Below are 21,642 nucleotides of genomic sequence, written 5' to 3' on the forward strand. Positions count from 1 at the left end.
TCACACACCCCTGCCGCAAACCTACATTCACTGAGAACCAATCACTTTCCTCTCTTCCTACACGTACACATGCCTTACATCCTCGATAAAAACTTTTCACTGCTTCTAACAACTTTCCTCCCTCACCATATATTCTTAATACCTTCCACAGAGCATCTCTATCAACTCTATCATATGCCTTCTCCAGATCCATAAATGCTACATACAAATCCATTTGCTTTTCTAAGTATTTTTCACATACATTCTTCAAAGCAAACACATGATCCACACATCCTCTACCACTTCTGAAACCACACTGCTCTTCCCCAATCTGATGCTCTGTACATGCCTTCACCCTCTCAATCAATACCCTCCCATATAATTTACCAGGAATACTCAACAAACTTATACCTCTGTAATTTGAGCACTCACTCTTATCCCCTTTGCCTTTGTACAATGGCACTATGCACGCATTCCGCCAATCCTCAGGCACCTCACCATGAGTCATACATACATTAAATAACCTTACCAACCAGTCAACAATACAGTCACCCCCTTTTTTAATAAATTCCACTGCAATACCATCCAAACCTGCTGCCTTGCCGGCTTTCATCTTCCGCAAAGCTTTCACTACCTCTTCTCTGTTTACCAAATCATTTTCCCTAACCCTCTCACTTTGCACACCACCTCGACCAAAACACCCTATATCTGCCACTCTATCATCAAACACATTCAACAAACCTTCAAAATACTCACTCCATCTCCTTCTCACATCACCACTACTTGTTATCACCTCCCCATTTGCGCCCTTCACTGAAGTTCCCATTTGCTCCCTTGTCTTACGCACTTTATTTACCCCCTTCCAGAACATCTTTTTATTCTCCCTAAAATTTAATGATACTCTCTCACCCCAACTCTCATTTGCCCTTTTTTTCACCTCTTGCATCTTTCTCTTGACCTCCTGTCTCTTTCTTTTATACATCTCCCACTCATTTGCATTTTTTCCCTGCAAAAATCGTCCAAATGCCTCTCTCTTCTCTTTCACTAATACTCTTACTTCTTCATTCCACCACTCACTACCCTTTCTAATCAACCCACCTCCCACTCTTCTCATGCCACAAGCATCTTTTGCGCAATCCATCACTGATTCCCTAAATACATCCCATTCCTCCCCCACTCCCCTTACTTCCATTGTTTTTTCCATTCTGTACTCAGTCTCTCCTGGTACTTCCTCACACAGGTCTCCTTCCCAAGCTCACTTACTCTCACCAACCTCTTCACCCCATATATATATGTATGTATATATATGTATATATTTTTTTTTTTTCTTTTTTATACTTTGTCGCTGTCTCCCGCGTTTGCGAGGTAGCGCAAGGAAACAGACGAAAGAAATGGCCCAACCCCCCCCCCATACACATGTATATACATACGTCCACACACGCAAATATACATACCTACACAACTTTCCATGGTTTACCCCAGATGCTTCACATGCCTTGATTCAATCCACTGACAGCACGTCAACCCCGGTATACCACATCGCTCCAATTCACTCTATTCCTTGCCCTCCTTTCACCCTCCTGCATGTTCAGGCCCCGATCACACAAAATCTTTTTCACTCCATCTTTCCACCTCCAATTTGGTCTCCCTCTTCTCCTTGCTCCCTCCACCTCCGACACATATATCCTCTTGGTCAATCTTTCCTCACTCATCCTCTCCATGTTCCCAAACCACTTCAAAACACCCTCTTCTGCTCTCTCAACCACGCTCTTTTTATTTCCACACATCTCTCTTACCCTTACGTTACTCACTCGATCAAACCACCTCACACCACACATTGTCCTCAAACATCTCATTTCCAGCACATCCATCCTCCTGCGCACAACTCTATCCATAGCCCATGCCTCGCAACCATATAACACTGTTGGAACCACTATTCCTTCAAACATACCCATTTTTGCTTTCCAAGATATATGTATATATATATATATATATATATATATATATATATATATATATATATATATATATATATATATTTCTTTCTTTCTTTCATACTATTCGCCATTTCCCGCATTAGCGAGGTAGCGTTGAGAACAGAGGACTGGGCCCTTGAGGGAATATCCTCACCTGGGCCCCTTCTCTGTTCCCTCTTTTGGAAAAGAAGGAACAGAGAAGAGGGCCAGGTGAGGATATTCCCTCAAAGACCCAGTCCTCTGTTCTTAACGCTACCTCGCTATCGCGGGAAATGGCGAATAGTATGAAAAAAAAAAAATATATATATATATATATATATATATATATATATATATATATATATATATATATTATCCCTGGGGATAGGGGATTAAGAATACTTCCCATGTATTCCCTGCGTGTCGTAGAAGGCGACTAAAAGGGGAGGGAGCGGGGGTCTGGAAATCCTCCCCTCTCGTTTTTTTTTTAATTTTCCAAGGGAAGGAACAGAGGGGGCCAGGTGAGGATATTCCAAAAAAGGCCCAGTCCTCTGTTCTTGGCGCTACCTCGCTAACGCGGGAAATGGCGAATGGTTTGAAAGAAAGAAAGAAAGAATATATATATATATATATATATATATATATATATATATATATATATATATATATATATATATATATATAAATATATATATATATATATATATATATATATATATATATATTCCCTGGGGATAGGGGAGAAAGAATACTTCCCACGTATTCCCTGCGTGTCATAGAAGGCGACTAAAAGGGGAGGGAGCGGGGGGCTGGAAATCCTCCCCTCTCAATTTTTTTTAATTTTCCAAAAGAAGGAACAGAGAAGGGGGCCAGGTGAGGATATTCCCTCAATGGCCCAGTCCTCAGTTCTTAACGCTACCTCGCTAACGCGGGAAATGGCGAATAGTTTGAAAAAAAAAAAAAAAAAAAAAAAAAAAAATATATATATATATATATATATATATATATATATATATATATATACACCCCAGCCTGAGCCAGGTACCCATTTTATCGAACAACCCCTAGGGGTGGTTGAACAGCTGAGTTGACTGTGGACCGACTGTCACAACCAGGATTCAAGCCTACGAACCCTGAGCAGCCTGTGAATGCATCACGGGTGTCCATTTTTTTTTTATTACATTGGATTGTGTCTTCATCTTGCACATAAGCCCCTTTTGGAGTAATATAAAGCAACTCGTCAGAGAACACAATTTAAGATGATCCTATATGTGACATCTGTTGATAGAAAAGAATTCCAATGACCACCTCTCTTCTAGTAAAGATGAGCGAACTTAAGGAAGAATCAATTTATGGTGAAATGTATTCGACCATGGGAGCTGAAGTGAGTCATACAGAGAGGGTGAATAAAGAAGTGTGTGAAATGATAGGTTTGTCAGATTACAAGATAGCATATCTGAAGTCCTGACTAAATTGTAAAGATGGAAGTCTTAGGCAATGAATACAAAAGAATGGAAGAAGATAAATGCATTGAAAATCAAGTGCCAAAGGAGAATATTCAGTGAGGTGAGATGATCATGTTAAGAATGATTGTAAGAGAGGTACAATGTTGTAGTAAATGCAGTATGAGAGAGAGAGCTGACCAGGGAATTAAATGATTTGGACACGTGGAGGTTATGAGTAATCTATCTATCTCTGGTGCCTCTTTTCCCCATGAAACTCCCTCAAGGAGGTGGCCATGGCAGGAGAGTCTCCATAACTTGTGAATTCAAGACTTAGTCATTGGTGCATCACCCTTAACAAGCCATTGGCGGAGGGAAACTACCAACTACTTCTACTTAATGTTCTATCTTACTACTTCTACCTGCTCCTTCACCGATGACAATGACTAAGAAGATCCATGTGTCATAAGTGGAATGAGGAAAGAAAAGTGGGAAACCAAGATGTTTTCATACTTGTTACTGGACGTTACCTGCGAGCGGTTACACTTGATGCAAGACCCCATTTTTTCCAGTGTTGTATTGTCATCAATGAACATAAAGTAGTAGTCTCATCAAGGGTGTTTTTTCTACCAAAGGAGTCCATCATTTCCTGGCTCCTGTGTGTGTAGTACAGCCTTGAAGCTGCAGAAGCCCTATAAAAGAAATCATGGTTTTGCAAAATAATTTTTTCCATAGTTGTTCACATTTCCTGATCCAGTGAGGTAGCACCAAGAGCAGATGAACAATGACAATTTTTTTCTACTTAAATAATTTTTACATATGAGTGTTGCAATACCATTACTGTAAATGGATATGATACACTGTAATTAAATTTTCAAATTTTAATGAGAAAAAATTTACAAGAAAAAGAACAGAACAGGAAGGTGTGTTATAAAAAAAAAATAAGATATACAATATCAACACTACAATACGTTCTCATTTAGAACTTTTTTCCCCATCACAAACAAAACTGTAATTGTTTTCACACTGTAATATGAATATGTATTCTACTTATGCTAGTTTGTACCTTTAAATTTATGCTAAATACAGTATATACCCGAGAATCTGGTAATCAACTGCAGATTTTACCCCCACTTATACAGTAACAGATGTCATTCCAGATATCCTTCAAAAAATATATATCATCTTGTTTATCTTACATTTCTGTTTTGTGGAAGTGGAGACAAACCATACCATGTTAGTAGAACTTTGGGCTTTACTTTTTTATACACTTTTGTATACTTTGTACATTAATGCTGTACAGTACCTACATACATATGGCATTAATCACTTGTGTAGCTAATTCACTGATCCAGTAATTGACACCAAACATGCCAAATTCTCGAGGATATACTGCATATGAAAGGTCATGAAAACTATAAAATATATCTTGACATCTAGTCAAGTTTTACTCTAGTTTTCTCTATTAATTTTCCAGAGAAAATAGGCTCTAACTGAATGATTAATGATACAAAAGCATACCAAAATAATGCCTAAAGTATCAGCTGGATGGCATGATCATACACATTATATTCCACAAGAATTGATGGGGCATATTCTTATGAGATATATCTTACATACATAATGTATCTAAAAAAAATCTTGATATAAAAAGCATATATAGATAGATACATAGTATAGTTAGAACGCTACCTCGCAAACGCGGGAGACAGCGACAAAGTATAAAAAAAAAAAAAAAAAAAAAAAAAAACATAGTTAGATGAAGGCAACCAAATGAAATTCACTCAGTTATTACCTTTTCTGTGTTAGCCAGGTGGCACCAAGAATAGGTAAAGAAATAGCCTTATTTGCTCATATCCACTCTCTACCTGTCACATGTGATGCACTGAAAACAGTCTTCTATCCACAACCAGGTACCACAAAAATTTCTGTGGTTTCCCTTGACCATTTCCTTTGCACTGGTTCAGCACATTGACATCATGTCATCACCTGTATACCACAAAATTCCAATTTGCTCTATCTCTTACATGCCTGGCACCCTCCCACACGTCCAGGTCATGAACCTTCAAAGCATCTTTCACTCCATCCTTCCAACCCTTCCTTGGTTTCCCACTTTTCCTTGTTTGCTCCATTTCTGATATATACACCCTCTTTGTCATCCCATCCTCACTCATCCTCTACAATGTGAGTCATAGGGCAGGTGTTGGTGTGTAGGTTCTGGGAGCATTGAGGAATGTATGGAAAGATTGGTCCCAATGATGATGTAGGGATGCAAGGCACTAGTTACAGATGATGATCAGAGGAGGGTGAATGTGTTGGAAATGAAAGGTATGAGAACAACATGAGGTGTGAGATGGTTTGACTGGGTAAGTAATAAAAGAGTAAGAGGGAGGTGTGGATGAGAGAGGGAAACAGGGTGTGCTGAAATGGTTTAGACATACAAAGAAAATGAGGGAGGAGAGGTTAAAATAGAGGATATATGTCAGGAGAGGTGTGGAAAAGAAGTGGACAGCCTAAACTAGAGATGAAGGGATGGAATGAAAAGATATCAAGTGGTTGGGGCCTGAATATGCACGAGGGAGAAAGGCACGCGCAGGATAGAGTGAATTGGAATGATGGTATAGAGGGGGCAACATGCTGTCAATGGAGTGAACACAGGCATGTGAAGTCACTGGGGGAAACCATGGAAAAGTTGTGGATAGAGTGATGTGCTTTTGGTACAATGCACATAACAGCTAAAGAATGGATGTGAGTGAATGCAGCCTTTCTTTGTTCCTGGCACTATCTCACTAATGCAGAAAATGGTGGACAGACGAATTTTTTTTTTCCATCTTTGATTGCCGTTTACCATGGAGTAGTGGTTAGCATTCCTGACCATGACGCAAACCACCAAGAGTTCATGGCAGTTTCTTACAAGAAGAAGGCCACAGTGTTAACTTTCTGAGATGCATGAAGGCACATCAAGATCGATTATCAGCATGGCACAGCCAGAAATGGTGAATGTTATTCAAATAACCTGTATCTAATTTGAGAGGAAAGAAAGAAAAAGTGCCTGAAAATCCTTCAGAGATATCTGGCTTCACAACATTGCTTATGCATATTCTGCACAAGTTATAAAAACCATTAAATCTGGCTCCATCAAACTCTTATTTTTCTCACTGCTGAGAGCTGAGCTATGAAGAAACAGATGTCTCTGAAGATGCCATGACACTTGATCAATAAAAGTTTATGATGGCTATAACAGATAATGGTTTTGTGATGATTCCTTTGTTGGAGAGATAAAAGCAAGGTTTTTTAACGCATGCTGCAGATGCCCCATGGGTATTGAAAAAAAAATTATCAATGAAAGACCACATAAAAAATCCCAGTACCTTATTAAGTCTTTACATGGATGAGATGCCACTATTTCTAATTCTATCAATAATGCTTAGTAAAGGCATCAGTGATAAGACGAGAGCTATGGGAATTGAAAATGAGGCAAGGTGACTCTAATGTATTTGAAACACTCACTGACAAGGAGTTCTGATAACACTCCAGAGGAGCTGGCAACTTTGATATAAAGGCAACTTTATTCTCTGCAGAATGAGTTACTGACCTACTTTCTTGATTCATCAAAGCTTGAATTCTTGTATAGCCATGCAAGGTGAACAATGCTTCAAGTGAAGACAGACTTTAAGAAAAATTCAATGATCATTTCAGTAACTCCAGCACCCACAATTTATTTCAAGAAGAAATGCTTAAGAGGTCCTAGTCTATGCCAAATGGTAGTTTCAAACTCAGGTTATTCAGGATGCTTTTCATAATCTGCTGCTCTTTCCTCTAACCTGCTTATGGGAGGCTGGAATTTCCAACCAATTCATGATCAAAAGATACAAATATCATTTAAGCAAACATAAAATATGTGAGATACTTAAGCAAAAATCGACACTTATTACATGTGAGGTTCAGGGAATATCTAATTAAAAGAGAAGCATCATAAAGTAAATTACATATAAAGGTATGAAGTTATGTACAGCATGTGATATACCCAAAAGAGTGGTACCGAGTATAAAAAAAAAAGCAGAATTTTCATGAATATAAAACCATTCTACAAGAAAACATATCTTTAATGCTGGTAGGAAGTCTCAAATTGTGTTTATCCTAAGGTAATCAAGAGTGTTCATTTGTATTAGTATTCCACTTCTGGTGAATAATGATGTGATACACATCCATATTTGCTAACTATCACAGTCTCATGCTTTCTTTATTCATTCCATTACTTCAAATTTGGTACATATAATATGACATGTATACTCCATCCAAGCAAATATACTAAATCATAAGTATGTACTAACATAAGAAATTATGTAAAATGTTGTACTCTAAAAATCTTCAGGCTGTTTCAACTGTCTTCAATCCTGTAATGCATATACAGCAAACCAAACTCATGACAAAACATCTATATTTGTACCTTTATCATCACACTTATCTCCTCACTGAGTTTTGCATTCCTCCCCACGGGATACAGAATTGGGTACCTGTGTCCGAGAACCAGTGTTTGCATTCCTGTGACTCCGAGTATGTCTTTTGCTTCGTCGAACAGGACTGTTGGTACTTAGAGATTTAAGAGGACCTCCCTCCTATGGAAAGACAGATAAAAGCAAATATTAAACACTGTAAGCATCAAGTAACTGCTCCACTTGAGTATGAAAAAGGAAGTATATTTATTTCCTGGCTAAGAATAGTTTCTGTACTCTGACCAAGGTGGCTAGTTGGACACATGCTTAATAGTCCTTTTAGTATAAATCTTTCTTCTTTCTTTTAAACTATTTGCCATTTCCCGCGTTAGCGAGGTAGCGTTAAGAACAGAGGACTGGGCCTTTTTTGGAATATCCTCACCTGGCCCCGCCCCCCCTCTGTTCCTTCTATCTATCTATATTTCTGATGCCTTGTCCCTCCAGAAATGCTCATCAAGGGGGTGGCTATGGCAAATCGGTTTCCACTTATCAATGTTCTTATATGCTTCCCTCTCATACACCATTCCATACATTCTTTCCCCATTTCTCTCCTTCCAGTGCTCTTCCATGTCATAGGTGGTCTTTTCATGACAACCCCTCTAATCATACTATCATACACTCTCCTTGTAAACTCCCCATCTTGCACTCTTTCTGCGTGCTGAAACCAATTCAAAGCTCAAAGTATTGCATTTCACCCACTCTACCACTCCACAAATCATTCCCTTTGCACTCCCTGCCATACCAAATTTCTCATACACTCGCCCATTATTTTTTTCATTTCATCTGGTCATACCACATGCTTGTCTCATATAATTCATTTTCATAGCTTGGATTCTTGACCTGTCACCTTTCCTATGTTCATGTTTTGGCTGCATAAGAGGGAGAGATGCCAAAAGAGGAGAGCTTAGAGACGAGACCCCAGTGCCACAACTTAAGTCATTCAGTCAAAAGCTTCGGATATGTAAAAGGCAACTACTAAGGACTCCCCAAAATTGAAAGGATGATGACTAGACATTAGTAAGATAGGAAAGTACATCACCACTGGATCTAGATGCAGAGAAACCATACTGGTGATCAGAGAAAAGACTAAGAGATTCAAGATGTCTGAGGATAGAGTTGAGGAGGGATTCAAAGACTTTGGAAGTGATATGTCAAAGCAACAGGATGATAGTTAGAGGGGTTAGAATGGTAACCTTTCTTAAGGATGGGATGTACCGATGCATGCTTCTAAGAAGAAGGAAAAGTGTAGTTTTTAAACAGAAATGGAACAAATGAGCAATCACAGGTGCAGTTTGGAGACACAATATTTCACTAAACAGGGATGAATGCCATCAGGACTAAAAGACTTCCTTGTGTCCAGAGACAGAAGTGCTTTTCAGACAGTTCAAAGGGAGATTAAGGAATGGGGCATAGGATAAGTAAGAGGAGCATCAGGGGGTGAAGGAATGTTTAAGTCATCCAAGGTAGAGTAAGAGAAGAAACAGGAACGTAAGAGAGTTGCTTTGTCTACGAGAGAGACAGTTATGGTTTGAAAAAGGGAAGGATAGGTAGGGTGACAAGCAGTTATTGATGCCCTCAGAGACCAAAGAGACCTATCAATAGATGAAGATGAGAGATTATTGCACTTCCTTTGAATAAAGGAATGCTTTGCCTCATAAATAATGTACCTGTAATGAATACAGGCAGTAATAAATGCTGAATGGGAGTAGGAGGAAGAAGATTTTTTGCAGGCCTAATATGCTTGATCTCTTGCCTGAATAGCCTCAGAGCAGGAATGGGTGAAGAGGTCATATTAGAGGAAAAGGGAATAAATGGTTTCACATCCACAACACTAGTCTCTCCTATGCATTTGGCAGAGACACAAGCACCACAAAAGAGACAGTAATTCACCTAAAGAGTAAGAAAGGGATTTTCAGAAGTTATTACAATACAAAATCTGCCGACCTACCCTAAATAACTGTGTCCTATGTGATAAACAATAGCAGCTATTTCAATAAAATGAAAGTTAAGCCACTATCCATCTAAACTGGGTTCAGTAACAAGGTACATTTATAAAGCTGGACCACAGGTCAAGTGATGTGACATTTTACGTATACTGAGGAGTAAGTGTTCCGAGTCTTCAGTATGGAAGCTGCATCTTGGGAATGAAGGGCCCTGTAATGATGGACAGATGGGTGGTGTCCAGAATACAGACAGGAAACCTTAACTCGTACATGCCTTGACAGCACATACTCAGATGGTTGTAAGTCTGGTGGAAAAGTTTAGTTAATAAGTTGGGTGGGCAGCTGCTTAATGTTAGTTAGGCCATTATGGTGTTTGCTGGGAAAGGAGGGATCTGTAAATACAGGATACTTGTAAATGAAGCATGGATATGAATTTTATTTCTACTTAGGGCCTAATGGCTGATTATGAATTGGTTTGTATGAATAGGTCTTGCGCAGTCATAAACAACTGAGTACAGAGCATACTGAGGTGAGATTGTAGAAGTATTTTTTATTCCTAGTACAGGTAGTGGAAGTTTTTGGTTGACAGACAGCCAGTGACTGCTCTGAGTGCTTTGTTCTGTGTGGGGGCAGCTTTGTTATGTCAGGGCAGGTGAGGCATACATTAAAGTGGAATGTATAAATTGTATGTAGATGATACAAAGAGATTCTTTTCCTTGTGCAAATCTGGATCCAATAAGTGTTTTATGGAGTCTATTTTGTTTATGGCCTTTGTGTCAATGTTTGTTGTGTGGGTTGTGAAAAAGATAAGCATGTCATATGCGGTACCTAGTATGACTGGAGCTTTGTAGAGTAGTGCAGATTAGATTCATGTCTTCTAGGTGTTAAAAGGGTAATGATGGATTTTGGAATGCTGGCATTCTGCTCTGAGTAAGTTAATGTTCTAACTTTCTGATGTGGTGTTGCTTGTTTACTGTTGCCTAAATAGTGTCAGAGTGCTGTGATGTGAGCAGGAAGTCATGAGCACAAGTAAGGGTTTTCCATTGTGGTTCTGCAAGAACTGATATGAGGTCAAGAAAGAAGAGACTGAAGAGGATTAAAGAGTGAACTGCTCTAATGGAAAACCCATTGTATAGCTTAATGATTTTGGAGTTCAAGCTTTTCTGAAAGACTCTTGACTTGGTGACCTGCAGTAAAGTTGGCTAACCATTATTTGTTTATATTGTGGGGACAGTGTAGAGAACCTTTAGTCTAAAGGTGTGCTGGGTATGGTGTCAAATTCTATGCTGATATCTTTTGCAACTAAAATTGTGTGGAAAAGGGCTTGTGTTTGGTTAAAACCAACCAGAATGCACTGTTATGTTTGTGTGCAGAGTGGTAGAGGAATGGTTGGGTCTAAAGCCATGCTGAATGGGTGGATCAGATTTCTGATGATTGTAAATATAGCACTGATGAAGGACAATAAGAGGAAAGGGAAATGGAGGGTTTGGGGAAAGTTTCCAGTTGTTGGCATTCATTTATGAGCAGGAAAGGCTGAAAATAACAAAGTGCTTGGATTATGACTATGCCAAGGTGTTTTATGTGGAAGTCTGATGTGCTGCCATGGCTTGCTGCAGGGGAGTTTTTTAAATTATGAACATGACTGGGAGTGAAACATGGGAGAGAAACTCTTTACAGGTAAATTTTGCATAAGTTCTTTATGACTGTTCTACTTAGGGGTGTGACTGGCTCGTGGCTAATTTTTTTTTTGTAAAATTTCATGAGTATGCTTGTGTGTTCTTTGGGAGAAAGTATGGTGTCAGTTTGGGTTAGAACTGCTTTATGTGTAGGGGCCAAGGCAGTGGGAGATGTGAATTTTCTTTAATGTTTGTTAAAATTGAGTGCTGTTGGTTTCATGGTTCATCTTTCTAAGAATGAAGTGCCACTCTGCTCTTTGTTTTTCAATCAGTAAACAGTTGTTTAGTTTGGATTTGTTCTATAGTCAGTACTGATGATAAGTGGCTTCGCCTGAGTGTGCTTCTTTGTTATATGAGGTCTGCAACTTGCAGGGAGAATCTATCCATCTATATCTCTGATCCCTGTCCCTCCTGGACCTCCTTCGAGACGGTGGCTATTGCAACTGAGTCTCCATAACTAGAGAACTCCAGTGCCACTTCTCATCCTTTAGTGCCCCATCCTCAACAAGCCACTGGCAGAGGGCAACTCTAGCACAGTGTTTGCAGAGATAGAAGTCTAGGGTATATTTTTCTCTATATCCTTAACTTAGTTACGAGTACTTAAGAGGAGATTCAGCTAAAAGGAAGGGCTGGCAAGTAGAGTTCATTGCAGGAAAATACAGAGCTACAAAGCTTAAGTTAAGGGAGTTATGGGTCGTCAAGTGTTATGTATGAGAGACTGTATGTTTGTAAATTGATATGCAGTTGCGCAAAAGTGGGTAAGGCAGAAAGATAAGACAGCTACCTAGGTCAAAGAAGAGACATTTGACAGCAAATGAAGTGCTGGCTCACTGCTCAGCCATCACTAAGCCTCCTTACACCCAGGTGGGTTGTACCAGCAATATACATCTCTTGTTGGTGGCTGCCTACCACTTTCATTATGTGGGTTTTACTGGTTTAGTTAATGGTGTTGATAAAATGTGAGATGGTTTAGTCTAAAGATGAGAAATCATCTAAGATGAAGTTTTGAATCTTGAGGTTGTACTGTGTGAATGCAGGCCAATATGCTTTCTTATATCCTGTATATGATTATTTTGTTGGCTGTGTGAGTAGGATGGGTTAGATAAAGTATCATCATAAAGAGTAAGTGGTCAAATAAGAGCACTCTAGGTGGTTCTTGTGTGCAGTGCTGTGCAAAGGGTAATGTCTGGTGAGGTTGGCTAGCTAGATGTGGTGGATTATGAGTCTAATTGGCTGGCTGTAAAGGTTAAGGATGCTGAATGAATGTAGCTAGTTTAAAACTAGTTGATTTTGAAGATCCTGGGAGGGTGTTAAACCCAAACAGGATAATGGACCTTGAATTCTTCACATAGATAAGTGCTGGGTATATTGGTCAGGTTCTATATTTAAGGAGTATCTAAGACATTAGGTTATGAAGGGGAATATGTAGGTTTCGATTACTTTGTGGTAACTTTCCTTTTATGTTTGACTGCCATTTCCCACATTAGTGAGGTAGCACCAGAACAGATGAAGAAAGGCTGCATCTACTCACATCCATTCTCAGGCTCTGATGTGTAATGCACCAAAACTAACAGATCCCTGTCCACAACCAGGACTCACAGAACTTTCCATGGTATACTTTATACATTTCACATACCCAGTTTAGTTCACTGATAGCACGCTGACCCCAAAATACATGGTTTCCAATCCCTTTATCCCATGCATACCTTTTACCCTCCTGCAAGTTCAGGACCCAATAGCTGTTCCCTCCACATTTTATTCATAAACTTTCTGTGTCAACCTTTCCTCAATCATTTTCTCCATATGTCCAAACCACTTCAGCACACTCTTTTCAGCTCTCTCAACCACATTCTTTTTATTACCATACATTTCTCATGCCCTTTCATTACTTAATCAAACCACTTCACACCACATATTGTCCATACACTGTGATACTAACTGTGGTCTAAAGTAACAAATTTTAGTCATGATGTTTTTTCCCAAGTGATATACTAACATTACCCTAAGTTCAACTTACATTTCATATGTTCTACATTCTTACATAAAGTGGTAAGTCTCCCAAACGATGAAGTTTAGGCCAAAGTCAAAAGTATTATTGATTCATTAGATTTTTCTGAAGTAGTTTTTGACCTATTTTGGACTTCTATCACTATCCCATACAGTACCAACATTGTCTCTTATGATGGAGAATGGTGGCTTGAATAGATTCTTTTCTCCATGCATGTCTTGAAATAATTTTTCAATTACTACATGCTTACACATCTCTTACCCACATATTTCCTTATGCTATCCCTCAGTCTTCCTCTTTTCCTCTTCATCTTTACCTCACTAATGAACACTCATTATCATCTTTTCCATATCCCATGCAGTATTTATAAGTAGAGTGTCTGTTTTCCCCTTCAGTCCAATAATCCCACCTCAGTTAGGTGGCTGTATTTAATTTTTCCAGCCCAAACACAAAAACACATTCAATTATAGTGAAATCATTAATGCATCATAATGAACTCTAGGTAAAGAGTGCTACGCTATAAGTCTAACGAGTCTTTCTATTAATTTTCAAATATTCTCTTGACTCAAATAAAAGGATGAATTCTACCATAATCAGAGCAATGCTGAGATGCTCCTGTTGTTATTCTGACTGTTAACATGTGTAGAAACCTCCCTATCTTTGCTGGCTGGCAGATACTGTATCTAAAATAATTCAAATTTACAGTTCTGTTAAAAAAATGCCTAACAAAACGAACATTTGGATCAGAGAAGTACATCTTCCTAATCTGTGTTCTACCATGGCATAAATATCTTTTTAATACTTTTCTTTTTACATAAAATGAGCAAACCAAAAATGTATCATCTTCACCTGCAACTTTTCCTCAGCATCTATCATCTTAGACAACACTGCTGTTCGTTGTATGGCTCCAGGACATTCAACATCAGAGGGTATGTCATTCAGACCTGTTGAAGGAAATTATGCACAAAAAATTATGACAAAGATAATTACAAAAAGAAACAAATATTCTCCCCTCCTCCTATGTCTGTGTTTTATCTAGCACTACCAATAAACTGGTGGACATGGAGAAAACCAATTTTGTGGAGATTTTATTTATTTTGCTTTGTTGCTGTCTCCCGCGTTTGTGAGGTAGCGCAAGGAAACAGATGAAAGAAATGGCCCAACCCACCCCCATACACATGTATATACATACACGTCCACCCACGCAAATATACATACCTATACATCTCAATGTACACATATATATACACACACAGACACATACATATATACCCATGCACACAATTCACACTGTCTGCATTTATTCATTCCCATCGCCACCTCGCCGCACATGGAATACCATCCCCCTCCCCCCTCATGTGTGCGAGGTAGCGCTAGGAAAAGACAACAAAGGCCCCATTCGTTCACACTCAGTCTCTAGCTGTCATGCAATAATGCCCGAAACCACAGCTCCCTTTCCACATCCACATACTAATTTGTAAACCTTAAGAGAGGAAGTGCTAGAAGAATAGTGGATTTGGGCCCTTGTCTGCAAGTTCCTGGAGAAAAATGGTGGATTAGCACTACTCTTAGTTATTTTTTCCTCTTCTTACCTCCAACATTGCCATATATGTTTATCCTCTCAACTATGACATTTCCTTCCAAAAATAAACAGCCCAGCAGCCAGCAGTTCCTATCCTGCCAAGGAATCATTTGCAAGAGTGTATGTGGGTTATTCATCATGCATGTAGCAACTTCCTGCTTTTTAACAGTGTACAGTATATACTATTTATTTATATTTATTTTGCTTTGTCGCTGTCTCCCGCATCAGCGAGATAGTGCAAGGAAACAGAAGAAAGAATGGTCCAAACCACCCACATATACCACATAAACACGTGTATACATACACGTCCAAACACGCAAATATACATACCTATACATCTCAACATATACATATATATACACACACAGACATATACATATATACACATGTACATAATTCATACTGTCTGCCTTTATTCATTCCCATTGCCACCTTGTCACACATGAAATAACAACCCCCTCCCCCCCCTCATGTGTGCAAGGTAGCGCTAGGAAAAGACAACAAAGGCCCCATTCGTTCACATTCAGTCTCTAGCTGTCATGTAATAATGCACCGAAACCACAGCTCCCTTTCCATATCCAGGCCCCACAGAACTTTCCGGAGGTCAAGAGAAAGGTGCAAGAGGTGAAAAAGAGGGCAAATGAGAGTTGGGGTGAGTATCATCAAATTTTAGGGAGAATAAAATGATGTTTTCGAAGGAGGTAAATAAAGTGTGTAAGACAAGGGAACAAATGGGAACATCAGTGAAGGGGGCAAATAAGGAGGTGATAACAAGTAGCGGTGATGTGAGACGAAGATGGAGTGAGTATTTTGAAGGTTTGTTGAATGAGTTTGATGATTGAGTGGCAGATATAGGGTGTTTTGGTCGAGGTGGTGTGCAAAGTGAGAGGGTTAGGGAAAATGACTTGGTAAACAGAGAAGAGGTAGTAAAGGCTTTGCGGAAGATGAAAGCCGGCAAGGCAGCGGGTTTAGATGATATTGCAGTGATATGTATGATTCATGGTGAGATGCCTGAGGATTGGCGGAATGCTTGCATAATGCCACTGTACAAAGGCAAAGGGGACAAAGGTGAGTGCTCAAATTACAGAGGTATAAGTTTGTTGAATATTCCTGGGAAATCATATGGGAGGGTATTGATTGAGAGGGTGAAGGCATGTACAGAGCATCAGATTGGGGAAGAGCAGTGTGGTTTCAGAAGTGGTAGAGGATGTGTGGATCAGGTGTTTGCTTTGAAGAAAGTATGTGAGAAATACTTAGAAAAGCAAATGGATTTGTATGTAGCATTTATGGATCTGGAGAAGGCATATGATAGAGTTGATAGAGATGCCCTGTGGAAGGTATTAAGAATATTTGGTGTGGGAGGCAAGCTGTTTGAAGCAGTGAAAAGTTTTTATTGAGGATGTAAGGCATGTGTACGTGTAGGAAGAGAGGAAAGTGATTGGTTCTCAGTGAATGTAGGCTTGCGGCAGGGGTGTGTGATGTCTCCATGGTTGTTTAATTTGTTTATGGATGGGGTTGTTAGGGAGGTAACTGCAAGAGTTTTAGGAAGAGGGGCAAGTATGCAGTCTGTTGTGGATGAGAGAGCTTGAGAAGTGAGTCAGTTGTTGTTCACTGATGATACAGCGCTGGTGGCTGATTCATGTGAGAAACTGCAGAAGCTGGTGACTGAGTTTGGTAAAGTGTGTGAAAGAAGAAAGTTAAGAGTAAATGTGAATAAGAGCAAGGTTATTAGGTACAGTAGGGTTGAAGGTCAAGTCAATTGGGAGGTAAGTTTGAATGGAGAAAAACGGGAGGAAGAAGTGTTTTAGATATCTGGGAGTGGATTTGGCAGCGGATGGAACCATGGAAGCAGAAGTGAATCATAGGGTGGGGGAGGGGGCAAAAATTCTGGGAGCCTTGAAGAATGTGTGGAAGTCGAGAACATTCTCTCGGAAAGCAAAAATGGGTATGTTTGAAGGAATAGTGGTTCCAACAATGTTGTATGGTTGTGAGGCGTGGGCTATGGATAGAGTTGTGTGCAGGAGGGTGGATGTGCTGGAAATGAGATGTTTGAGGACAATATGTGGTGTGAGGTAGTTTGATTGAGTAAGTAATAATAGGGTAAGAGAGATGTGTGGTAATAAAAAGAGTGTGGTGAGAGAGCAGAAGAGGGTGTTTTGAAATGGTTTGGTCACATGGAGAGAATGAGTTAGGAAAGATTGACAAAAAGGATATATGTGTCAGAGGTGGAGGGAACGAGGAGAAGTGGGAGACCAAATTGGAGGTGGAAAGATGGAGTGAAAAAGATTTTGAGTGATCAGGGCCTGAACATGCAGGAGGGTGAAAGGCGTGCAAGGAATAGAGTAAATTGGAACAATGTGGTATACCGGGGTCGACGTGCTGTCAATGGATTGAACCAGGGCATGTGAAGCATCTGGGGTAAACTATGGAAAGTTGTGTGGGGCCTGGATGTGGAAAGGGAGCTGTGGTTTCGGTGCATTATCACATGACAGCTAGAGACTGAGTGTGAATGAATGGGGCTTTTGTTGTCTTTTCCTAGCGCTACCTCGCACACATGAAGGGGGAGTGGGTTGTTATTTCATGTGTGGCGAGGTGGCAATGAGAATGAATAAAGACAGACAGTATGAATTATGTACATGTGTATATATGTATATGTCTGTGTGTGTATATGTATACGTTGAGATGTATAGGTATGTATATTTGCGTGTGTGGACGTGTATGTATATACATGTGTATGTGGGTGGGTTTGGCCATTCTTTCATCTGTTACCTTGCGCTACCTAGCAAACGCGGGAGACAGCGACAAAGCAAAATAAATAAAATAATAATAATATTGTCTGTGTATGTATATGTATGTATATGTTGAAATGTAAAGGTATGTATATGTGCGTGTGTGGGCGTTTATGTATATATATGCGTATGTGGGTGGATTTGGGCCATTCTTTCATCTGTTTCCTTGTGCTACCTTGCTAATGCAGGAGATGGCAATTTGGATGAAGGCAGCAAGTATGAATATGTACATGTGTATATATATGTGTGTCTGTGAATGTATATGTATGCATACGTTGAAATGTATAGGTATGCATATGTGTGTGGGTGGGCGTTTATGTATATACATGTGTATGTGAGTGGGTTTGGGCCATTTTTTCATCTGTTTCCTTGTGCTACCTTGCTAATGTGGGAGATGGCAATTTATATAATAAAAAATATGATATAATAAAAGAAACTTTGGAAGTAAATGTGCTGAGAAAGGCAGCTGGTGGGATGTCTGATATCTATCTTGAGGAGGCGAGGGTGAAGATTTGTGGAGTTTTCAAAAAAGAGGAAATAATGTTAGAGAGAAGAGAACAACAAGAGTGAGTGAGTTTGGAAAGGAGATTTGTGTGAAGAAATACCTAGAAAAATTGAGAGAAGAATGACAAAAGGTGAAAGTAAATGAAGCAAAGGAATGGGAGGATTTACGGAAGCAGTGTTAGCATGTCCAAGAGATGCATGTGGCATGCAAAAGGTGGGAGGTGGACTTGTTACAGTGGTGGGTCATCAGCACTGAATCATTTAAGAAGGAGAGAAAATCATTGTAAAAAAGGAGAAAAAGTGTAGGGGACAGGACAGAACCTTGAGAGACACTGCTGCTGATGGAGAAAAGTGGAGAGGCTGATCCATCAGCAACCACAGAGATAGACTGGCTGGAGAGGAAGCTAGATATGAAGGAGCAAAGTGAGGAAGGGAAACCAAAAAAGGGGAGCTTAGAAATGAGACCCCAATGCCACAGCCTGTCAAAAGCCTTAGATAAGTCAAGGGTAACTAAGCATGACTCCCTAAAATCTTTCAGGGATGATGACCAGACATTATTAAGACAGGGAAGAATATCATCAATGGATCTTGCCTTAAGGAAGCGATAATGGTGTTCAGAGAGAAGACTGTGATTTTATAGATGTTTTAGGATATGGGTGTTGAGGAAGGATTAAAGACTTTGGATATGGTAAATGTCAAAGCAATAGGATGATAAGGGGGTCAGAATGATCACCCTCCTTAGGGATGGGATGCATCAATATGTGTCTAAAGAGAAGGAAAAGTTTTGGTTTTTAAACAGAAACGGAACAAATGAGCACGCACAGGTGCATGTTCGGAGTAAAACTCTCAGTATATGAGGATGGATGCCATCAGTACCATAAGCCTTGATTGTGTCCAGAGAAAGAAGCACTTTTTGGACAGTTGGACAGTCCAAAAAGAGATTATGGGAAGAGCCGTAGAATTAGTAAGAGAAGCATTCGGGGGTGAAGGAATGTTAGAGTCATCCAAGATGGAGTCAGAGGAGGTATGGGAACAAAAGAGAGTTGCTTTGTCTATGGGATTGACAGCTACACTACCATCAGAATGGAAAAGTGATGAGGCAAAAGTTGTTTACAGATGCCCTTAGCTAAAGACCAGAAAGACCTATCAGTGGATGATGAGGAAAAGTTATCGCACTCTATGAAAAAAGGAAAACTTCATCTCACAGATAATGTGTTTGCAGCAGTTACGGGCAGTGATGAAATTTAAATGGGTGCCAGAGGAAGGAGAGTTTTTGCAAGCCCGATATGGTTGATCCCTTGTCTAAATGGCCTCAGAACAGGTATAGATGAACCATGGATTGGATGAAGGGGTCATCTTGGGGGGAGAGAGAGAGAGAGAGAGAGAGAGAGAGAGAGAGAGAGAGAGAGAGAGAGAGAGAGAGAGAGAGGAGGAGGAGGAGGAGGGAGGGAGGGAGGGAGGGAGGGAGAGTATACATGCACAATCTCTCCAGAGCTGGTTTCCTCAACATCACATCTGGCAAAGAGTAAGGACTTCCAATTCCCTGGGATTGATGTTATACCAGATCAAAAATAAAAGTGATCATAAACAATCTCTAACCTTTATTAAACATCAGACAAGAGAACTAACTCTCTTCAAAACCCACAAAAGGACACAAACCTTGCTTTACTTTTGATGGAAGACTCTCTGCAGAAGCTGGTGATTCAGGTATAACAGTTACATCTAACTGACGGGTTCTCTTATCCTTCAAAACAGATGTAGATGATGATGCTCTCTTCAAGGCCTGCTTCATGGTATTATCACTTACACTATGTGCCTCAGATTTCCCTTCCAAACTAGTTGCTTGAGACCTTCTTGACCTACGACTTCTCTGCAAACCTTTCGCAGAGACTTCTGTTGTAAGAGACTCAGTGACTGTAGTTACAGAAAGTACTGGTGCCCTGCGGGTTCTAGCACATCGAGGTACTTGGGGTACCTCAATTTGTGAACTCACCACAATCTCTTGACTGTCAGAACCCTGTAAATCATGCCTCTCTGAAGTAGCTGCATCACTTGATGTTTTCACTTCTTTTTCCAGCTTGCTGGCTTCAACGTGACATGCCGATTTACTTATATCCATTTTATACCTCTTAATCTGAGTCTGAAGAAGAATCACCTTTGACTTCAAATTATCATTTTCTTCCTCAAGATCTAGCAGTTTCTTAAGTACCTGAAACGAAAATTTAATATACACAATTTCTTTTTCACAGAAAAAAAAAATCTATTATCAATTTCCATTACTTCACACATTACTTGTAGAGGATATCATATCATATATATTGGGAGTGGATGTGGCCTTCTTTGTATGTTTCCTAGTGCTACCTTGCTGATGCAGGGGGTGGTAATGCTATTACCTAAGGGGAGGGTTGGTGCCTGGAATGTATGCATATGTATGTATGTACGTGAATGAATGCAGCCTTTTTTGTCTGCTTTCCTAGTGCTACCTCGCTGAAGCAGGGGGTAGTATTGCTGTTTCCTGTGGGACAGGGAAGAGACAGAAATGGATGAAGGCAAGCATGAATATGTACATGTGTAAATATGTATATATGTGTATGTACATGTATATACTTGCATATATGTTGGTATATGCATGTATGGGGATTTATGTATATATATATATATATATATATATGTGTATATAAGTGGATGGGCCATTCTTCATATGTTTCCTGGAGCTTCCTCACTGATGTGGGAAACAGCGATCAAGTATAATAAAATAAATAAATGAATATTTATCTGTCTATCTATTTAAATAAATATACATTTATCCCTGGAATAGGGGACAAAGAATACTTCCCACGCATTCCCCGCGCGTCATAGAAGGTGACAAAAGGGGATGGGTGCAGGGGGCTAGAAACCCTCCTCTCCTTGTATTCTAACTTTCTAAAAGGGTAAACAGAGGAAGGAGTCATGCGGGGAGTGTTCATCCTCCTCAAAGGCTCACATTGGGGTGTCTAAATGTGTGTGGATGTAACCAAGATAGAAAAAAGGAGAGATAGGTAGTATGTTTGAGGAAAGGAACCTGGATGTTTTCGCTCTGAGTGAAACAAAGCTGAAGGGTAAATGGTAGAGTGGTTTGGAAATGTTTGGGAAGTATCCTGAAACAGAAGTTGAGGGAGTATGTGAGAGTATAAGAAAGTAAACTCTAGATTGATATGGGTAAAACTAAAAGTGGATGAAGAGAGATGGGTGATTATTGGTGCATATGCACCTGGGCATGAGAAGAAAG

General features: G+C 39.7%; 1 protein-coding gene across 7 annotated transcripts in view; it reads right to left on the minus strand.

Moving 5' to 3' along the window:
- Nucleotides 1–5,825: 5,825 nt before the first annotated feature.
- Nucleotides 5,826–21,642, minus strand: part of LOC139758668 (uncharacterized) — a 260,280-nt gene continuing 244,463 nt past the window's right edge. For all 7 annotated transcript variants that reach the window (XM_071680307.1, XM_071680288.1, XM_071680282.1 and 4 more), the window contains 3 exons: nt 20,034–20,583; nt 14,349–14,443; nt 5,826–7,995 (listed from right to left, as the gene is read on the minus strand). In XM_071680307.1, coding sequence (XP_071536408.1) covers nt 7,849–7,995; nt 14,349–14,443; nt 20,034–20,583 — 792 coding nt within the window. In that variant the 3' untranslated portion in view covers nt 5,826–7,848. The remainder of the gene's footprint in view (nt 7,996–14,348; nt 14,444–20,033; nt 20,584–21,642) is intronic.

Source organism: Panulirus ornatus, chromosome 2, assembly GCF_036320965.1.
Source record: "Panulirus ornatus isolate Po-2019 chromosome 2, ASM3632096v1, whole genome shotgun sequence".
NCBI classification, from domain to species: domain Eukaryota; kingdom Metazoa; phylum Arthropoda; class Malacostraca; order Decapoda; family Palinuridae; genus Panulirus; species Panulirus ornatus.